The sequence below is a fragment of the Lissotriton vulgaris genome, chromosome 1_1 (assembly GCF_964263255.1).
Source record: "Lissotriton vulgaris chromosome 1_1, aLisVul1.2, whole genome shotgun sequence".
NCBI classification, from domain to species: domain Eukaryota; kingdom Metazoa; phylum Chordata; class Amphibia; order Caudata; family Salamandridae; genus Lissotriton; species Lissotriton vulgaris.
The window spans coordinates 1316678547-1316698265 of record NC_141685.1 but is presented as its reverse complement, the minus strand read 5'-3'; the positions used below and the strand labels follow the sequence as shown (position 1 = coordinate 1316698265).

At 37.8% G+C, this 19719-nt stretch overlaps 1 protein-coding gene across 5 annotated transcripts in view; it reads left to right on the top strand.

Moving 5' to 3' along the window:
- SLC11A2 (solute carrier family 11 member 2) overlaps positions 1 to 16192 on the top strand; it is a 445949-nt gene extending 429757 nt beyond the window's left edge. For 3 of the 5 annotated variants that reach the window (XM_086965745.1, XM_086965763.1, XM_086965771.1), the window contains exon 17: positions 14304 to 14834. In XM_086965745.1, coding sequence (XP_086821871.1) covers positions 14304 to 14381 — 78 coding nt within the window. In that variant the 3' untranslated portion in view covers positions 14382 to 14834. Of the gene's footprint in view, positions 1 to 14303 lie in introns of all 5 variants that reach the window. The other 2 variants (XR_015309911.1, XM_086965754.1) reach the window with 2 other exon arrangements.
- The last annotated feature ends 3527 nt before the right edge of the window (positions 16193 to 19719 follow it).

The following is a 19719-nucleotide window of genomic DNA, read 5'->3' as shown; positions in this document are numbered from 1 at the left end:
TAGGTGTTGTGTATATTTTTTGTTAAACTAAAATTACATATGGTATATTCCCCAGACCACCGTGACTAAGGGCTCCTGATAATTCTTTGGGTGGAGAAATGCTGGAAGTTAAAAATTGTAGAGAAATAACTTGCAGGAAAGTGTGAATTTCTGCATCTTTTCCTTCGTATTCAACCCTGAGACGGTCTTCTTCCAGCATCTAAAAACTACGGCAAAATACCTCTAACCAGCAGTGTTCCTGCTTAACATATAATTTCCATAGTATCTGTCTCAATCTTCCATCATAGCTGCATCCCAGCAAACACCACAAGTTTTACTTTGTTATTGTGTAAAACTATTAACAAATTGCCAACAAATATTTTTATTTGCTACTATACTTCTTGCATTTTGCTTTAAAAATGTCCTTGAATACTACTGCATCTACTGTCAACGTGAGGGAATACCATCTAAAAAAGACGATTGCAATGCATTGCAATTGCAAGTGTGTAGTTGAAACCGCAACAAAATGAATAGCAATTTTGAAAAGTAACCTATGCAGAAAATTATTTCAAAGAACTGCAATGCTGAACCTTAAAGGCACTCTGCATTCCAGCGGCTTTTCCTTAACTGCATTCCTTTGATTTAATTAAAATTTGATATTTTTGTTTGGCTGGTAGATGTATAAGTGTTGAACAAGTGTTTGCTTAAGAGTCCGCATTGTGTAACCAACTAACAGCTTCTGTATTTAAAAGCAATGTTGTCACCAGATAGTGCTTGTCAACTAACCAAATTATTTCCAAACTAACCCAGTTACCTTTTGTCTCCATTTTTATGTTCTGTAATGTGGGTGAATGTGCATCGATCCACCTTTTTACAGTGCTGTTTGTGGATGGTGTTATGCTCCAGTATAATGTATGTCTTTATTTTGTTTGCCTAGGTAGTTGTATAGAGAGGGTTTATATTCCTAAACCCATTTTCTGTAATCTCTTAAGAGAATTTATTATGCGTTTTTACAATATGCTAGTTTTTTTTCCAAAAATGCATAAGCAATATATCTTACGACTGGCTCTTCTGGGCAGTTGCTAGTTTTAATGAAAGTGTTCTATTATTAGTTCATTGTGAATCTGAAGTTCTTGGATTGGGTGCAGGCATCTGATTTGGACCATTCCTTGTATTTTGTAGCAAAGGGTTTTTGTGTTAACAAAGCAACCTCTGACCTGGATGCACTTGTCTAGCTGTACCTTAAGCCTTAAAGTGGAAAACCAGTTTTACGTTTGCAAAAAGTGTTCTCTGATTACATAAGTAATTTTGCATCTAAACTATCTAACTATCTTTTAAGATGTCCTTTCCAACTTAACTATGGTACTCACCCAGCCAACAAAAACATTGCAGAGCATACCAGATTTCATTAGCTTGAAAACCTCTGGATTCAGGCATGTCACATGTTCACTTTTTTGCACCAATCTTAGAGTAATGTTTTGGTCCAGATAAAAATGTTCTTGAAATGAGAGGTGACGTTACAGAAGCACAAAGACTTCACGTTGCTGCTTGGCTGCTATTTCTGCTTTGTTAATTTAAATTGTGGACATTACAAATTATTATTATGACATGTAAACTTTATGGTTGGAACCTGCACATTCACTTTTTTGCTTACCAGCGGGATTTGTTTTCAAGATGTTGAATCCAATCCAAAATCAGAGAGCTGTTTAATTTAACTATCCAAGCTGCACTTTGTGCAGCAAAAGGGTTGCCTTTGTGTGTAGGGATTATCTCTCCACACTGTTTGCAAGTCCAGAGAAGATGTAGCAGGAGATAGCGTGTCTGACGTTTACATGTGTTGTTAGTCACAAACTGATGTAGCTGTAGTGTGTTTGCTGTACCTCCCGAAAACCTGTGGAAAGCAGGATGTTTAAACAATTGTATTGTTTTTTGCTGCTGTAATGTTTGAAAATGAAAACCTTCTATATATAGCTTTGCAACAGTATCATTATTTAGCCTTGTGACTTGTTATTATCTTTTGATCATGTTTGTTAATTAATATAGTTTTGCACACTGACATTCCTTTGTATGCAATTGATAGATTGGTTCTAAAATCAACAACAAAATATTATTGATATATTAATGATGGGTAATCTTAAACCTCTGCTTTAACTGAAGCGCTACTCTAAAAATGTGAAAATTACATGTGCTAACTGACTTCCTGTTTAGAAATGGTGGGTAGTTACTACATTGATCAAATCAAGTGACAACATCTTCAGTATAAAGTGTTAATTTTGAATGTCTTTTCTTAGCTAAGTAAAAAATTATGTTGCTTTTTATTTGTATTATTTCTTTTCTAAGTAACCAACATATATTATTTACTCTAGGCACTTTAATATATAGATGACTGTTTTAGATTTTACTGTAGACCAAAGGCAATAACATGAACTAGTGTAGATTTTTAGACATTCTTTTGATCTTGAAATTGTGGTTCTGTGGATACTTTGTAAAAGATCAGATTGAGAGATGTATATGTTTGTAATACTGCAAGCAAAATGGTACTTCTGAGCTATTTTGGCATGTCTGCCCCGCTGGACAGAGGATGCTGATATAATGTGCATGGGAAAGGAATATATATATATATATATATTTGTTAACCCATAAAACATCCTTGCCTATTGCTGAAGTTTAATTCCCAATGAACCATTTGACCATCCCTACATGGGTCTGTTTGTAAGAAACATTTGCAGTTAGAAAGAATGCATTTGTGCTTAAAAGTTTAGTGATGTATTTTCTTGTATATCTTAAATGCTAGACAGCTGCTAAGGGAACTCATTTTAGAGTAAGAATACGAAATCACATAACCTTGCAAATGGATTTTTGTTTAACTGAAAATTTACTTTATATTTTTGTCCTTTTTTCTGGTAGAGATGTTGAACGTCCATCTGCTAACTTTTGATTACACTGATAGAGAATTAGGATGTTGAAGGAGGAGAGTCACTTTGAGTAGCAGTAGATTTGAGGTTCTGAGCATGTGATCATGTGCCTGCATGCTGATTTTGAATTGGCTATGGTCAAAAATAAATAGGCACACAATTCTGAACACTATCAATAACAGATACCATCTGTACTGATGGATTTCCATTGCAATCATTGTTGTTGAGGTGCACTCTGTTTTAGTGGTAGGCACTACAACCTTTTCGAAGTGTCCCAAATGCAGTGCCATTCTTAAGACATGTCTATAGTTCTGACTGCTATTAGTAGAAACTGGGAGCACTGCTTCACCCTTTTGACCTAAACACCCACACATACCTACCTTTTCCCCATAATTCGAATTAAGCCCATATGGTCAGAATGACCTAAGTTGTATGGTCAAGGATTTTTGTTTATCAGGGATATAGTGGCTTTACCTTTGCCTTGATTAATGTGAATATTCAGACTTTAGTTTTGTTTGATTTGCTGTAGTGCTTTAATGTGCTGGTCCCCGTACGTGTTTAGAATTATCTTAGCCTTGAAGGCACTCAGTCATCTGAAGTACAAATACAGTAGACACCTAGTGCTGCTAACAGTATATTAGAACAGTCCAGCCAGTCCTGCAGTTAAAAACACAGTGATTCCTACTTAGTGTTGGACTTCTTCTAATTGGGACTTAATTAAAAAAATGATACTTCACAATGCTAATTGTTTCATCCAAAAAGAAACCTCACAAATATAGATGTATCTGTAACCATTGCTACTCTGTCTCATAAAGTCAATGTTTATATTCTTTTATGAACTGTTCAACCACCTGGATTACATCCAGCTGTCTGTTGTAAGATATGTAAAGTAAAAAATAAATCTGATTTGATTGTGCACAATGAGAAAGTATGATTGACAGTTTGATGCACATTTTATAAATTGTGCCAGTCAGAACTATGAAAATATCTGTGCTTTTATTGCCCGTAAAAAAAACTGTCAATAAAAAGCTGTGGATATTTCTTTCAAGAAGGTCTCTTGTGGTTTTTTTAGTGTTACATTTAGTGTTTTTGTGTTGAAAATATCTTAAAGGTCATAGGTGTTTTGACTCCCCATTGGTAGTTTTAAAGTTTTTTGATTACCGGTTGTGTGACTCACATCTGAATTTCTCATTGCTGGTACCTCCTCATTGTTCCCATTTTAAAGACTTAAATTCACAATACATACAAATGCAACTTTTTTACATTTGTTTGTCTTCAATAAGTGAGTATTAGAGACCAACCTACAGAACGCTAAGCATTTAATGTAAAACAAACGTACAAATTCTGCCTCCGCTTGATTATATAAATGATGCATCTGATACTTATGCTATTAATATAACTTTTTTAGATGCACCCTTATGCAAAGAGAAGAGAGTAGTTTCAGTCCTTTTTAATATTTAATCAAAATAAATGTCATGGTGCCCAAGGAAAGACCAAGCTATTTATGAAAGGAATGTTATATTACATGTGTCCTCATCTGGAAATGTGCAGGGGAACTATTTACCAGACAGCCCATACACTGATCTATATACGAGTAACGGAAATGTCATGTTTTTAAAAGCAAGTACTATTGACAGTCCCCTCCCATCCCCACCCCCCAATTTACATTTGGGATAGAGGGAAAATTGAGGTAAACAAATATTGTTGGAAAGGATAAATGCAGTGCGAGAGACTATAGTTTGTCAGCATAAGAAGGCTGCCTAAAGTGAGGAGAAGGTTCTGGAGAAAGAGACATTGAATTGCATTGAATTATCATCTAAGCACAGGTTATGAGGACAAAAAAAGTATGAAAAAAGCTTGGACAGTCATGAGTGAGAACAGTCTCGAAAAAGAAAAGGTAACGGTTTTGAGTCCATGTATTAAAAATTAGCATCGCAGTTTGTGTGAGGCTGGAAGTCCTGTTCTGCAGCCTATATGTGTTCACATAGTTTACTTCCTGGTACAAATGGTAATGTGAGGCACTTTTTCTTGCTGTGCATAAATTAAAAGTAATACTTTTCTTATAGTTTCTTTTTGAAATGGAAATGTGCCATTTATGCAAATGTTCTTATTAAATAAATTGCGGTGGGGATTCCTGTGCTCCTTTTGCACCTTCCTTTTTATGAAGCATTAGTAGAAAAAGGTGTCCCTAATTCTCACCTCCATCTTATTTTGTTCTAAGCAGTGGCCTTGCTTACAGATAATCCATAAACTAAGCACCACAACTGATCCCACTTCTCTGTACCAATCTTTCCTCTCCAGAATGTAATTGGAAAAATTGAAAAATGGCTACTTCAGGTTCATTATTTCTCTCCTTTTCAGTTGTTAGGAGATTATGACGCATCCAAACATTATTTCCATCCTCTTTTTTTCCAATAGAAATATTTTATATTTAAAGCATTTGTTTTTAGGTATTGTGGGTTCATACTGTGCTATTTTAAAATGATCATAGGCTGGGATTCAATATCAGGACAGTCTCGGTCGACTGACCTTGAAAAAGCTAGGTGAACAGAGAAGTTGTGAAATAAGGTAAAGAAGTTGAACTAATGGGGGAACATCATATATGATACTATGGATTATTGTACTCCTTTTGATATAAATCTTTACAGAGAGGGTTTTCTATAGTGCTTGGAACAAATGAATAACAAGGTCACAATGTAACACACTACTTGTGCAAATTGGAAATCTACCCTTCTACCAAAGACAACATTATTTAATCTAGTGATCGCAGCTTGTCCCTATAATCTTAATGTGCTTCAACCTCAGATTTATTGCTAGACTGTTGGCACAGTATGACCCTTGATCCCTTATTTCAAACAGGGGACCTCTCATTTAATTGCTGACTTTAATATCATAGTTAATGCAATGTAGACTATATTATAGCCAGAACTTACAAATTAGTGCCACGACGACTATGCAGCACTCCACCTCCATTTTGCTCTTTGGGGATTGTCCCGTTGTCTGTGGAGCAGATGTGTCCGATTTTGCTGTTGCTTTGGTGACCTCCAAACTGCATGGTTTATCCAAATCAATGGAAGAAATAGGTTGGAAGGTACTTTCAGACCACACTAACATTGTAGTATGGATTCCGTTGGAGTGATGCTTTTACACTTCCCTGAACCCACCGCCAACGATACACAAAATAATATACTGGTTAGTAGTAGAACTGGGTATATGAGAATCTGATAAGAGCAGAAACAGAGGCACTGGATATAGCCATTCCGCTTGGTCACAAAGCTGAGCAATGTCTTTAGCCGGTGAAATGTTGATCTCGAAAAGACAAGAGAGACTATAATGATTCTATTTATCTTGTTACAATACTTGATTTATAATATGGTGTGTGATACCTTTCAACAATCTCCATATTTCCGATTCTCTAAAGGATGTTTAATCTTTTGTCTTCCTATAACTGGAACAAAAATATAATCTTTCAAATTAATGCAGAAAATGTGGAGGTCTATTAAGCATGTTTTTATTACGGACAGTTACCTTTGGTATTATATGATTACTCACTCTGATTCAGTTATGTTTAAAGCAATACATTCATAAACTGCAATATAACAGTACACTACTGTTATAGAATCCACCTGACAGCCAGCATTCACTTTCCTAGCCAATGTCTATACCTCAATACAAAGCAAATGTCAAAGAAAGATTAGCTGTTTCATGACAAAATGAGAATCCTTTTTGCTCCTCGCTTAGGGCCTAATTATGAGTTTAGGAACCCATGGTGGTGGTGCAGTCCGACCGCCGTATTACGACTTTGTTTGTCGGACTGCTACAGGACCGCTGCAACAGCCAGGGATCCGTGATCACGCAGCAGTGTTGCAGTGGTCAGAGGCCGCTATATGCTGCTGGTGGTGCTGCTGCAGCACCGCCTAGCATATTATGAGTTTCCTCAATGCGACCCTTTTCATGGCGGTGAGCCCATAATTAAAAGGGTGGCAGTGAGGAACCCCCTGTTGCCTCTTGATTTGGAGGTGCATGCAGCCCCTATTCCTGCACAGCATGGTCTGCACAGTCCATGCTATGCCATTGATTGCACAGTTAATGCTATTCAGGAATGTGCTTTGGCGCTCCTACGGTTCTGCCTTTCTAAGGCTCGCATATGAGCCTTAAAAAGGCAGCGCTGTGGGACCTCCAAAGCAGGACCGCTCGCACTGGATTTCAACTCAAAATCCGATGGGTGGTCTGACTAAGAGTTTGAGTTATGTTAAATCTTCTTTTACTTTATTCACAGCATGTGTTGGAATATGTCCTTGATGTTGAACTCATTGAACGCACTAATGTGGCACGGAGTATGATCCATTTAGTACTGGAGAACAATGTATTTAAATTCAAAGGACAATGCTATAGCCAACTTTGTGGGTACTCTATGTGCTCCAGATTTTCCCCCTCGTACGGAAACCTATTTATGGGTTGTTTCGAGTAGAGGCAGATATGGGAGTCCTAGAGGTTCCAAATGGATAGAATATAGTCAGTACTGTGGTATATTAATTGACAATGTTTTGATTATCTGGAAAAGATCGGAGTATGAACTTCAAGAATGTGTTGCATATTTGAATACAAATACTTATAACATGCAATTTGCTTTGGAATACAGCTATGAAAAAATTACCTTTTTGGGTGTTAAATTGTAAATTAGTGACATGACATTGCACAGCAGGATGTTTCATAATGAAACATTGTGTAATTCATTATTACATGCAATTCACTCTTAGAAGTCAATTAACTGCAAATCCTGTTTGTAGAAATGGCTCAAGCCAGGAAATTGTACCAGGGGTATTGAATTTCTTAATAATCTCATGGACATTGAACAAAGATATCTTATGAGAGGATATGACAGGCAAATAAATAGATCTGCTTTTGGGAGGTCAAAGAATCTTGATAGAAGTGTTAAACTGCAAAAAAAAAACACATAACAAGCATGATCATAAGGAACAAATCAGACTCTTTACATTCTATAGCTTTGATGCTAGTAAACATGGTAACATTCTTAACAACGACTGCACTTGTTGACCAGGATAGAGTAGTCCGAAACTTTGTTACGCTGTTCCCTAGTATTACATACAGGGAAGGACATACAATTGGGAATATCAGAAATCCAAGCTATCTACTACGGACTGCATTTCCTTGGTGGCCTACCGTAACCAGAGGTTTTTTCAAAAGTGGACATTGTAGCATGTGCATATTAGTGGCCGATAAGGTAAAAATCCTCTGTTATAACAGCAGTCGAGTCTGAGATTAATAGTAACATCAATTGTGGTACAAATTTTGTGGTGTAGATTCTGATCAATAAATGCCAGGTGATGTATCTTGGCAGAACTTTCAGACCCCTGCAAGAAAGAATTTCGGAGCACTTTAGCACAAACAGGATGATTTGAAATATCCTACTGCAACACATATCAGAATTTACTGCACCATGCACACCTTGGACTTCCAATTTCATAGAATGGAGGCAGTACCAGTGCATCCTAGAGGAGGAAATACGTTAAAACTGAGACTTTGGCTCAATAAACAGGAAGCAGTAGAAAAAGGATTAAATATTGATAATGAATTGCACTTCTTTTTGGGTAGTTCTTGAGATGTATTGTAACTGACACAACAGGTATCCCAAATCCTTTTCAATACTCATGTATAATGTACCTTATTTTCACCCTTATTCTTATGTTATTTATTGACTCTTAGCAGTTCTAATAATCTTTGTATAATGTAATTTATTGTATTAGGTATGGTTATATCTCTTACTCACTTGTTTAACATTTGATGCTTTTTTGTTCCATGGCCCATAACTAGACCATGATTTGAGCTCATGGTATCTTTATGATTTACTTCAATATGATGGATGGAGATCCTGTATGATTTTATATACTTGAATATTGTAAAACATTTTCCTCATGGTTGCATTAACTGTATGTATAGATGAGGAGTGATTCAAATGTATTCTGTACAAAACACATTGAATGGATGACCACCTTTTACTTTTTGGTGAACGTATTCTTTTTGCTACTATTCTAATTGACGCATGAAATCATGGCTGAATTTGCCATTGTTTGTTTCTTTTTCACAGCATATAGTCTTCTTTTTATTTCTTTGCTTTTCCATCATAACATACTGAAGATGGCCGACACCAGCTGTATCGCTTAGTGATTGGCAACTAGATCTAGTCCCCTCTCAACCACCTACCATGACCAAATAAACTGATGTAGAATGCTGGGACACACACACGTATTTGATATTAATGGATTTGGAGTACTCTACCGTTGGTGAGTCGTCTTGATTCCCTTATGGTGGAGATACTCACTTTGTGTTTTTCTTGGGGTACTTCAGTGGACTTTTCTTTTAGTTTAACATTCACATTTTGCAATTTTACGATTTTTCAATATGGTGGTTGTTTGCTATCTGTTTATTCACATCAGTATATTATTAGTTTTGTTTTACTTTGTTTCTCGAGATATATTTGGGTATTTTCAACCACGTACTACTTTTTTATAGGGAGATGATCCTGTAATTACGTTTGGTTAGTAAGTTCATATACGTTAAAGTTTTAGATTTATGGACTTTACTTGATATTCGTTTACTTTAGCTGTTCGCTATTCACATTGATGGTGATTGCCACTTGAAGTTTTGACTTGTGAGTGTGTGTTAATCCTCTAGTAGTAGTCAATGCATGGTACGTTGTAGAATCCAACTTTTGACGCATGATGTTAGCATGATTAATTTGGAGCATTGCACTTGATATTTTTGGTAGCATCGCTTCATTATTTATATTGTTTTCTGAGTATTCCCTCAGTTATTGGTGCTATTTTTTCCAGTCAATGAGGATATTGGTAATTGTTGGATATTGAAAGTCGAAACAGGTGAGCTCCTTGTGGACACCCTTTACATCTTGTATCTTTACCACTTACCATCCAAACTTAGGGGTTTCTCTTTTGAAAGATTTTTTCGCCCTTGATTTGTGTCTTGACATCTCCAGTGTGTCACACTAGGCGGAGCAATATACATGGGCATAGATAATCCTAAACTCTTGGTCAATGTATACATTGGTTAATATACATTTCACAGTATTCAGTTCTTATTTTCTTGATACATTGCCTATTTCATTGTACTTTGTTGATGTAACATTGGTGCTGGACCTTATTTGCGATATTATTTTGTAATTTATTTTATTCATTTATTCTAGCCCTGAGGAAGTTGATGGTTAATCTATCCAGCAAAGAAACGCATGTTGTCTAGAATTGCGATGAATTTGTGTATCAAGGACATAATCCAATAAATCCTTTGAATAAAGTTCAGGAAGATATAACTCCAAATTTTTGATCGTATATAATGATTGGAGTTTGTCCTAATTTAGGCGGTATAGTGGCATTCCCTCACCCCTTGCACACCCATTTACCTTTTGAATCTTGTGACACACTGGTTAACTCATAAATAATGTGTTTATGTGCACCATAAATCTACCCACCCACCAATCTTCTATGGAATTAGTTGTGTAACTCCAAGATCACTGCCTCCACTTGCAAGGCGAGTGAAATTCTTCTGGCATCACTGGACCTCTAGTTTTCTTGACTGAACATTTGCATCTTTGTGTCTTGAACCCAGCGAAGATATGACGCCTTTGTCCAAGGAAGTCTCTGTCTAATTTGCACAAACACTCTATGCACAGTGACAGCCTTTTCTGCCTCTGAATACTTTCGCTGTTGAGCAGTTCACAGTATTGTTCCTCTGCGCAGTCAAGCTAGAGGGGGTAAGTACCGGCAACAGATAATGACAAATTCCTAATGGCTCTGTCGAGTTACACTGACAATTGTGCCAAAACGGAGATTGATTTGAGTAGCTGGCTATCTCTGCTCACTCCTATCGGTAACGATTTGTAAGAGGGATGACCCTCCAGCTTTTTTGGACAAGATTTGTTGGATAACTTGCAATACAGTATACAGTAGAGATAAAACAAAAATCCTAGCTTTTAGTAAAAAGAGGCCTAGTTTTCTTCTTTATGGCATTTGTAGTCAATTAAATTGAAAACCATTTGAGGCGTTTTCAGTTGCTTCCATGTTGAAGGCATTGCAGAGTAAAGTGTTAGTTTCTTTATTATGGTTTAGAGATAATGTCTCCGGATGGTTAGATCGACATGAGCCTTTTCGTAAGAAAATGTTTGGAACACCTTCTTCACCTTCCACCTAAATCTATTGTGCAGGCATGTGAAGTCAAACTGAGGCTGCCAGCTTGCTCAGTTTTTTGTACAAGGCTTTACTTCCTCATGTTTCCTTATTGATTATGTTTAGCAAAGGTGGTTAAATTATCTGGTAGCATCATCAACAATCTCTTGGATAGGTGTTAGCTTGAAGCCTCTTTTGGTGATTTTGATAATGTTCACTGTAAGTCATTTCTAAAGTCAATTCTACTAACAGCCTCTGCAAGCCAACAGAATATTTCATCTGAAGTGTTTTACGGAGTCAATAACGTGGTTATCAGTCTAACTAGAAATGTCCTAGGTATGGCATAGATGTTTTTCTGTATGGATGGTATTTCTGATAAAAGGTTGCATTTCATAATCCTTTGCTTTAGGCTTGGGATACGTCCATTGCAGAAAGAAAGCTGAATTTCCACATTGTGTCCTGTCTAATAATATGAAATCTAGATTAAGCCTATGTAGGTATTTTTCCTCTCACAAGGTTAGTGGTACCTTTGTCTATTGTTTATCAAATACTGTCACCTTACAAGAGCTGCTGCAATTGGTCACAAAGCACAGCCTGTGTTCATTCAGAGTAGTGCAATATGTACAACTGAAATTCTTTTCACTGCCAATTTCATTGTCCAAGCATTTCACTCTCAAGAAGGAGAGGAGTACATTGCCATGAAAATCTTTTTCTGTGAACAAAGGAAAAAGTATTCTCTTTTCAAAGCCTATAGGGTCTCAATAAAGGTATCAAGTATTCTTAATGAAATGTAAACTGTCAAATTCTGCTTTATTTTTTTCTGACCCCTACATTTTGTTTTGCAAGCTTTCGCTGCCAGAGTGTGTAAGTAACTTGTTTTCCTTCAAAGTAGGAATTTTGCATGGTTGAACAAGGAGCTCCAATCACAGTTCTCTCCTGTAAATGTGTTTAGCTTTTTTCTGTAAATTGTATTTGCAGACAATCAAAGTCATTCAGTATGGAACTTGATTAAATAATCTATGATCATAAAACCATAATCCCCCACTATTATCTATGATTTGTTTGCACCATTCAAATAACAAACACTCTTCTCTAAGTTATTAATGCCTCCTCCAACAAATTCAGATGTTTTACTCATGGCATGTTGAATTTTGGAAAATGTAGGTTTATTGAAGTATGAGCTGCTGGGTGAAAATAATAGGGTGGCAGAATGTGCCAGTTGTGACACAAACCCTCGGGTATCTAAGCAGCAATGGCTACTTTATAGTGGCTAAAACTGCCAATCACACTACTTCCTCTTCCCACAGTCAGAATTACATCCCTTAAGCCTTTGCAACCTTTTACACTGTTGCTAGGGCAAAGATAAAATGCCCATCTTTTGTGGCATCCAACCAATTAGTCTCATCCAACTAATTTAGTCTTTCAATGAATCACATTTTTTCACAGGATAAACGACATAAGGTATAACATCCTCGCCCCCATCTTTACAAACATTTGCATTAATCAGAATTGCATGAACCTTTGTTCTATTCCAAGTACAACTTTTGTATTTTATTACCCCTCTCTGTGATTAGTGTATTCCAAAAGCAATGAGTGACAAGTAATCCAAAGACTGTAATGGAGATATAAGTGTACACTGAACAAGCACCCAGGCAGTTGCCTATATTTAGTCCAGCTCCAAGCCCTAGACCGTTCCACTGCAGATTTTGAAGGTTCCAATAGGCAAAACCACAATCTTCAGCATCCGCCACATCTTTTCGATGTCTTATGGAGACCAAACCCATTCACTTGCCTAAACAAAGCCATTTACTGTTTGCAGTCCATGATATTCAAGGCATCCTGGATTATTCCTATCCAGTACATAAAACATCAATGAACGAGAATGTTTTAAACTAATTATCAGACCTTCAGTGACCACAAATGTAAAACTGCGTAGTCTTCGAATCTCAAGCTGTCACCCTCTGCTTTCCTGGTTTAGTTGTTTAGTTTAGTGACCGACCCTTCGTTCAACAAGCCTTGGAAACGTTGACTTTTTTAATTGTTGTTAACAACTGAATTTCTTACCATCTTTCATTAATCAAGTGCATGTTGTACTATGCTTATTAAGTAATCTCCTTTATAATGTAACACGCTTGCTCTCCTTTAAATAATTAGAAAAAAAGAAAATGAAGAATTGCTGCTTTATAATATCTTCAGTTGTTGATTAAATTTTGCGCTTCCTGAATGCCATTTGCACCAAATGAAAACACATCAAACACATTTAGAATTCCCTTAGGGAGGATTTGGGTTAGATTTGAATGAAGACTGCAAGTTGATAGAATAAAATACGAATTCAAGAATTGGCCTCAGACCATTATTATGTGAAAGCAACTAATATTTGTATGACCATGTAGAAAATATCAATGCACCAGCTATAGTACTGGTAAACTTTGTGATTCTTATAATAGAAGGCAGCTACTACTCAGACTCCCTACAGAAAAATCTTCCCTTGTACATACCACAGTGACATACAGCAGGTCCAATTGAGTTCGCATTTGAGACATTTACGAGATTAGCGAAAATTAAATGTGTCAAGCTTGTGGTGTTGCTGTTTTTACAAAATAACAGACCTGGTGTTTGACGTTTTTGTGAGGACAAAAATTTCTAATAAGAATTCCAATTTGGGGTGGGCAAATATTGAAACTTAGATGAGGTTGAAAGTTTTCTAATACTACCAACTTTGCCCAACTTTCACTTCCAATGAATATTTTCTGCAAACATTAGTTTGTGAGAGCATAGTCTTAACATATTCCTGCAAAGTGTTTAAGTCTTGTACCGCCCCAACCATCTTTTAACAGAAGAAACCTGCAAACTTGATCAAGTTGAAGAAGATTGTAAAGTTTATAAAAATCATACTTTAAAAGGTTGTAATGGAAAACCTGTGTAACTTCGCACATCCTTACTGAAAGGAAGGATCCTTGAAGTTCTAATGCCTTTTTCTGGATACAATACATATTAAAAAAAAGAAAAAGGTTAGTAATCAGCATTTTGTCTTCATACTTCACTAAGCTAGTAATGTAGGTTTGATAATACTGCTGCTTAAATCGCCTGTGTGCCTAGTGTTCTGTACTTGCTTAATATTCTCCCCCTTGATTAATGTTTATTTCTACTGATGTCACTTTTTGCCTGACTCATTTAAATTTTTTTTTCTTTCTTTTTCTTTCTCTGTCAGTATAATCTAGGCCTAAGCACTCGTCCAGAAACCCTTCTTCTCAACGATTTTGATGCAGATGATACAATTATGAAATAATGATTCAAAGGAAATGCTGAGCAAGAACCCCGACTTGTGTATCGGTAGGGTATGGACCATGGCTTACACCGGTTGTTTGATTTGCCTACTGGAGACTTTGAAAGGCAAAAATGGCTAAAAAAAAAAAAGACGAAAGGACTCTTCCACATTCCAAAGCAGATCTTGTTTTTCAAAGGGACCTATTAAAAATGTATACTTTAAATACATTACTGCCTTAAGGCTAAAACTGAGTGATAATGGGAAGACTGAACCACGGAACTGGGGAGATTGCATTCTGCATAAAACCTGTTTTTTCTGCTATTACATGAGAGTGCATTGATCTTGCTAGGAAAGGAACTGCAGCTAATACAGCAATGCTGTATTTTACAGGCTGGATGCAGTTTGTGAATTTAGGGTTCTGTGAAGTTGCAAATGAATTGAGGGGAGGGTCAATAAAGCTGGCAATTTCAAGGCTCTGATTGTACCCAGGGATTCTGAAGACCCATACCCATTTGTCTGTAATATCTATAACTTGTGATTGTGTGAGTGAATGAATGACATTCGGAGATTAGACACAACAACCTCCTCATTATCGTTTTGAAGTCTTGATTAATTTAATTTGATACAGTTGCTCATTTTCTATCCCCAGATATGGCGCTATACTTTTAGCTTAGGGGCTACTAAGTGGCCTGAAACTCAAAGCAATAACCAAAGTGAAAGCAACTTTAAAAAGAAGAGATTTCCTCTGAGCTTTGTTGTCCAGGAGACATTTTTAATAATTTGTTTGGATGTGGAACACTCACCACCTATTGTTTCCAAAAACCCATACTCCTTTCGCTTTGGAATGTCAAACTGATTCTTTGCAAATATTGGGAGGCGGACTGCTTTGTGTATCAGATGGAAACATTACATTGAATCAAGTACTTTTCAAATGTTTTTATGTGAGTTAGTGAGCATATCACTTGGACAGTTGTTTGAGAAATCTCTAGTCACTCTACTATTTCTTCCTGATCTAGCAACTTCTTGTTCTTCAGAACTATTCTTTGGAAGCCAATGTTCCTCCAAATAGAAACTGGCTAGTGTACAGTGGAGGGACAGATTTATTCTGCTACCCTGACCTAACCCCTGCCCCTTCCCCTTACTGCATTTCTTTACTGATTTTTGTAGCTCCACTACACAGCGTGTACAACATATTTCATTAAGATAATTGTTTTGGAGTGTGGGAAGTACCCAGTTTTCTGTGTGGCCACAGATGTGTGCATTTATTGGTTTCTAGAATGAGAACTGATTAGGTAAATAACCAACTTCATATTACACACAGGAAAATTGTTTTCACTTTTTCAGCAATTCTTGTTGGCAATTATCGTTACCTTTTGGTCCACTGATTAATGGGAGTTATTTTTCCCTATGTACTCTAGACCCCGGTTCTCAAGCTTTTCAATGAGCTCCCCCACTTAACAGCAAATTGACCTTTATGGCCGCATTTTCATTTTTTTTAAAACTAAGTTGATCACCCAGGCCTTTAGACGGCAATACAGCCCTGTAAGTTTCAAAAGGTCTGAAGTTGATAGTGTACTTCTTTAGTTTGTAGAAACTTTCACATAGATAATGGCCCAAATATAGAGTTTGCTGAGGGAACTTCAGATGAATGGCATTTTTCATTAAATTGGGGAAGTGGTAATCCCTAAGGCCCTAATGTGGCTAAGAGAGAGAATAATTAATTTTTGTTTGTTTAAGATCAAAACACGATGCAAGCCAAATTATCCCTCAGTTTGCGTTTACATTAAGGCATATTTCCAAACAAATTAAAGATGCCTACATCCTAAAATGTTATCTGTGTGTTTGTAAGCTCTCTGCTTATTTTATGCTCTTTCTTGCACAGCTTATATTGCTTACTTGTCTGGTTCTGATATTTTTACAACCATTAATCTCTAAAGTGTTCGGTCTGTTCTGCGTCGTAAGAGGTTACCTTTGGAGGGAGGGCTAAGCAAGCTCTTGTATAGCTGGTGTACAATTTAGCTGCTGTTACTGTTGATCTTGAGCTGGTGATGAACTAATTGCAGTATAACGCGTTGGTCAAGGATAATATCAGTAGCAGTATTAAAATGAGACCTGAAGGTAACTATCGCTGCTAAGGGGAAATTTGGAAACGTGTTGTCCATTTGTTTTGTCCATTTGTTCTCAAGCTATTTGCCATAGATTCCACTCACTCAAATGTTCATTGCAATCGTAAAGGTGCTGATATTTTTAAACTATTGTTCTAGAAGGATTCAAAATATAATAGGAGGCTATTGTTGAACGTCAGGCCGTACTCCAAACTTCACTAATGAGCCCAAACCAAGTTGTGCATCATTAAGCATACTCCAAGATGTTCTTGTGTATTGAAAAGTGTCACTTACCTATTGTGCACTGTGAACTTTCCTTGAGCAATAGGGTTTTACAGCCACCAACTTATGTTTGAACTATTTGTAAATTGTTTCCTATCTTTTGTACTCCTACACAATGCTGTATACCTTCTGCTCCACATTTCCCCCTAACGTCCTACCTCTCCACCCCAGTTTTTAGTGCTACAATGTTTGCCCAGTATTTCTATTACTCCTAATTTTACTACCCTCCTCAGAGTTCTCCTGTAATTCCTAGCTCTTTCCAAACTTCTCTTAGTGGCGCCCTTACTAGCGATTACCCCTGATTTATACCTGCTACTCAGTCTACTTTAGCATTCCGAAGTACTTTGTGTACAGTGCTCTGGGACCTCCGCACTTTAGAAAACGTCAAATAGAAGACTTTCAAGATGTCATACAGTGGTCATTTAAGTACACCTCCTTGTTCCACTTTTCTGATTTTTCCGATGAACCATTGGAAATCTTGTTTTTCTCATGCTTTAGGATTATAGGAAGTTTAATTTATTCGGGGGTCTGATCCACTGTGTTTATCCATGGTCCAATTTAGCCTGAGTTCAATCCAATCTACATTTTGCCCAAGGGCTAATTTATTAAGTGTTTTCCCTGTATTCAGTCCAATTAGAATTTTCCTGGGTCGGTTTCTGCCTGAGTCTTAGCCAGGGATCAGTCTGGCTTTTTATATCCAGGGGCTAGTTCAGCATGGAATCACATACAGATAACTTATCCCTGGGATTTTTCCAAGGTCTAATTAAGCCTGATTTATGTTCGGTCTAGTTAACCTGGGTTTCATCCAGGAGTCAGTCCATCCTTGCTATTCTTCAAAAGATATCTCTAGTTTTGCTTCTTTCCTTCTTACCCTCTCAATCTCAGATAAGAGGTCATTGGACTTTTTGGTGCCAGCCCCTTTGCTCCCACAATGGTGGCTCTGGTATGGATTCTCTGATGTAGTTTCTGGATACCCTCTCTAATTGCCCCTTTGTTAGTGCACAGTATTAACCTTTATGTTGGAAATCTAGATCAGGGTGGGGAGTCCAATGCACATCATTGGGGGAAGCAAGTTTGTCCTGCAGTAGGATTCAGAATACAGCCACAGAGATGAGACCAGTGTTCCGAGTTCATACAGTTAGGTGCTAAGGGAGTGCTCCTGTACAGTCAGTGACATTACAGACTGGCATGTATCTGCCGCTTAGTATTCTATTGTGTCCAGAAGATGACCAGTAAACTAGTAATTATTTTTTAGCATGTGTGGCTCTAGATACACATGCTTTTCATGTCTAGTCTTGGGCTCGGACATTACAAGTTGTGTTCTGCAAAGAAGCTTCAAGTCACAAGATGTTGTGCAACTCCCCCCTTGGCGTTGAAATGCGTTTGGGCACTGCCTCCACCATTCAATTGTTTTTTTTCCTGCCATCTGCTTCAGACGCGTTTTATAACTGCTCCATGGTCGGTCAGCTTCCAGGGTCGTTTTCGGCCATATCCATTTGCAACTTTCGACACCCACGACTTAAGAACAATCCTTGTGGTTTCTTGATAGAAACAGAACATTCAGATTTGAGGCCTTCTTTGAGATCTTCTTCCTTCGGACATAACAATTTAGAGAATATGGCCAAGTGCAGGTTGATGGGTTGAATGCTCTTCCATTTTGGCCATTAGTTGAGTGCCAAGTATCCTTGAAATGACATCATGGTGTCTGCAACCTTTGCCTCACTTCTAAGCATAACGAGGCCTCGTGTGTGTTCTGCACCCCAACATGTTACAGAAGGGAGAGACATTGAACACATCTTAGGATGGGTCTGAAGTCCTCTGCCGAAAATTGAGAAGGTTTCAGCAAACAAGATCTCCTCAATGCCAAGGCAGAAGAGGCACAGCCCTCTGTGGTCCCAAAACACCAGCCAATACCAAGCCCATGGACTATCTCTTCGAGTGCCTCTGAGGTGGAGGTAGTAGAGGGAGCACCTTCGATGTCGACGCCGATGTTGTCAAAAACAAAGTCCGCTCCCAGGCGCTGACTGTGAGTACTACCCCGGCACTGAGCGCCATTTCGAAGTGCCAAACACACAAACTCCATAGTGAAAGGCAGAGCGTTGCTCTTGAGGGAGTCAGGCATCCAAACCTAAACAGTCAAGGCAAAAGCCCTCTGTGTCTAGTACAACGTCATTTTAGGGCTCCGGTCGACACTGGCAAAAACCTCAGATCTAAGAAGTTCAACAAGGAGAGAAACTGAACTGTACCATGTCTCTGAAAGCTCCCAGCGAACCGCCTTCGGGCTGATATTGCTGCGGAAACAACATTCAAGGCCCATGGCCAGATCTTCACTACTGAGATCGGACATTTCTAAGGCACCCGTCCTTGAAAGGCTGGTACAGGATCTGAATGTTAGACAGAAGAGACTTTTGTACTACCCCTATACTGTGAGGATTTCCACAAAGCCTTGGAGGACAGTCTCAGTACATTTTTGCCAGTAGCCAAAAAGTTAAGACTCACATTTGAAGAAGAAATAGTTTTCTACAAACCTCCGTCCGCAACACCGAAAAAATAAAAGGTAATTGTCACTGAAACCTGTGTACTCACCTCCACCACCTCTTGCTTCACATCCATACTCTCCACTAGCCACAACTCCCCCACAATTTCAGAGGGATCCGTCCACTCTTACTTTAATTCCAGCATCCGTTATGAGGAGGAAGACCCATATGACCAACTTGCAGGAGTGAGGTGTGACCCGTTAAATAACTACGTCAACCCACGAGATTGCACAGACCATGAGCTTTGTCCCATCACGCCATCACTTCTCGATGATATTAGTGTTTCATGCACTTTTCAGAGGGTAGCTCGTAACCACAATGTCGAGTTCCACCCCATCGAAGAGTAGGATGATTATCTCTTGGAAACCCTTCTACTGACTGAACTTACAGACCAGTTTCTTCCAGCGCTCAAAGGGATTCTTACAATAGCTCCTG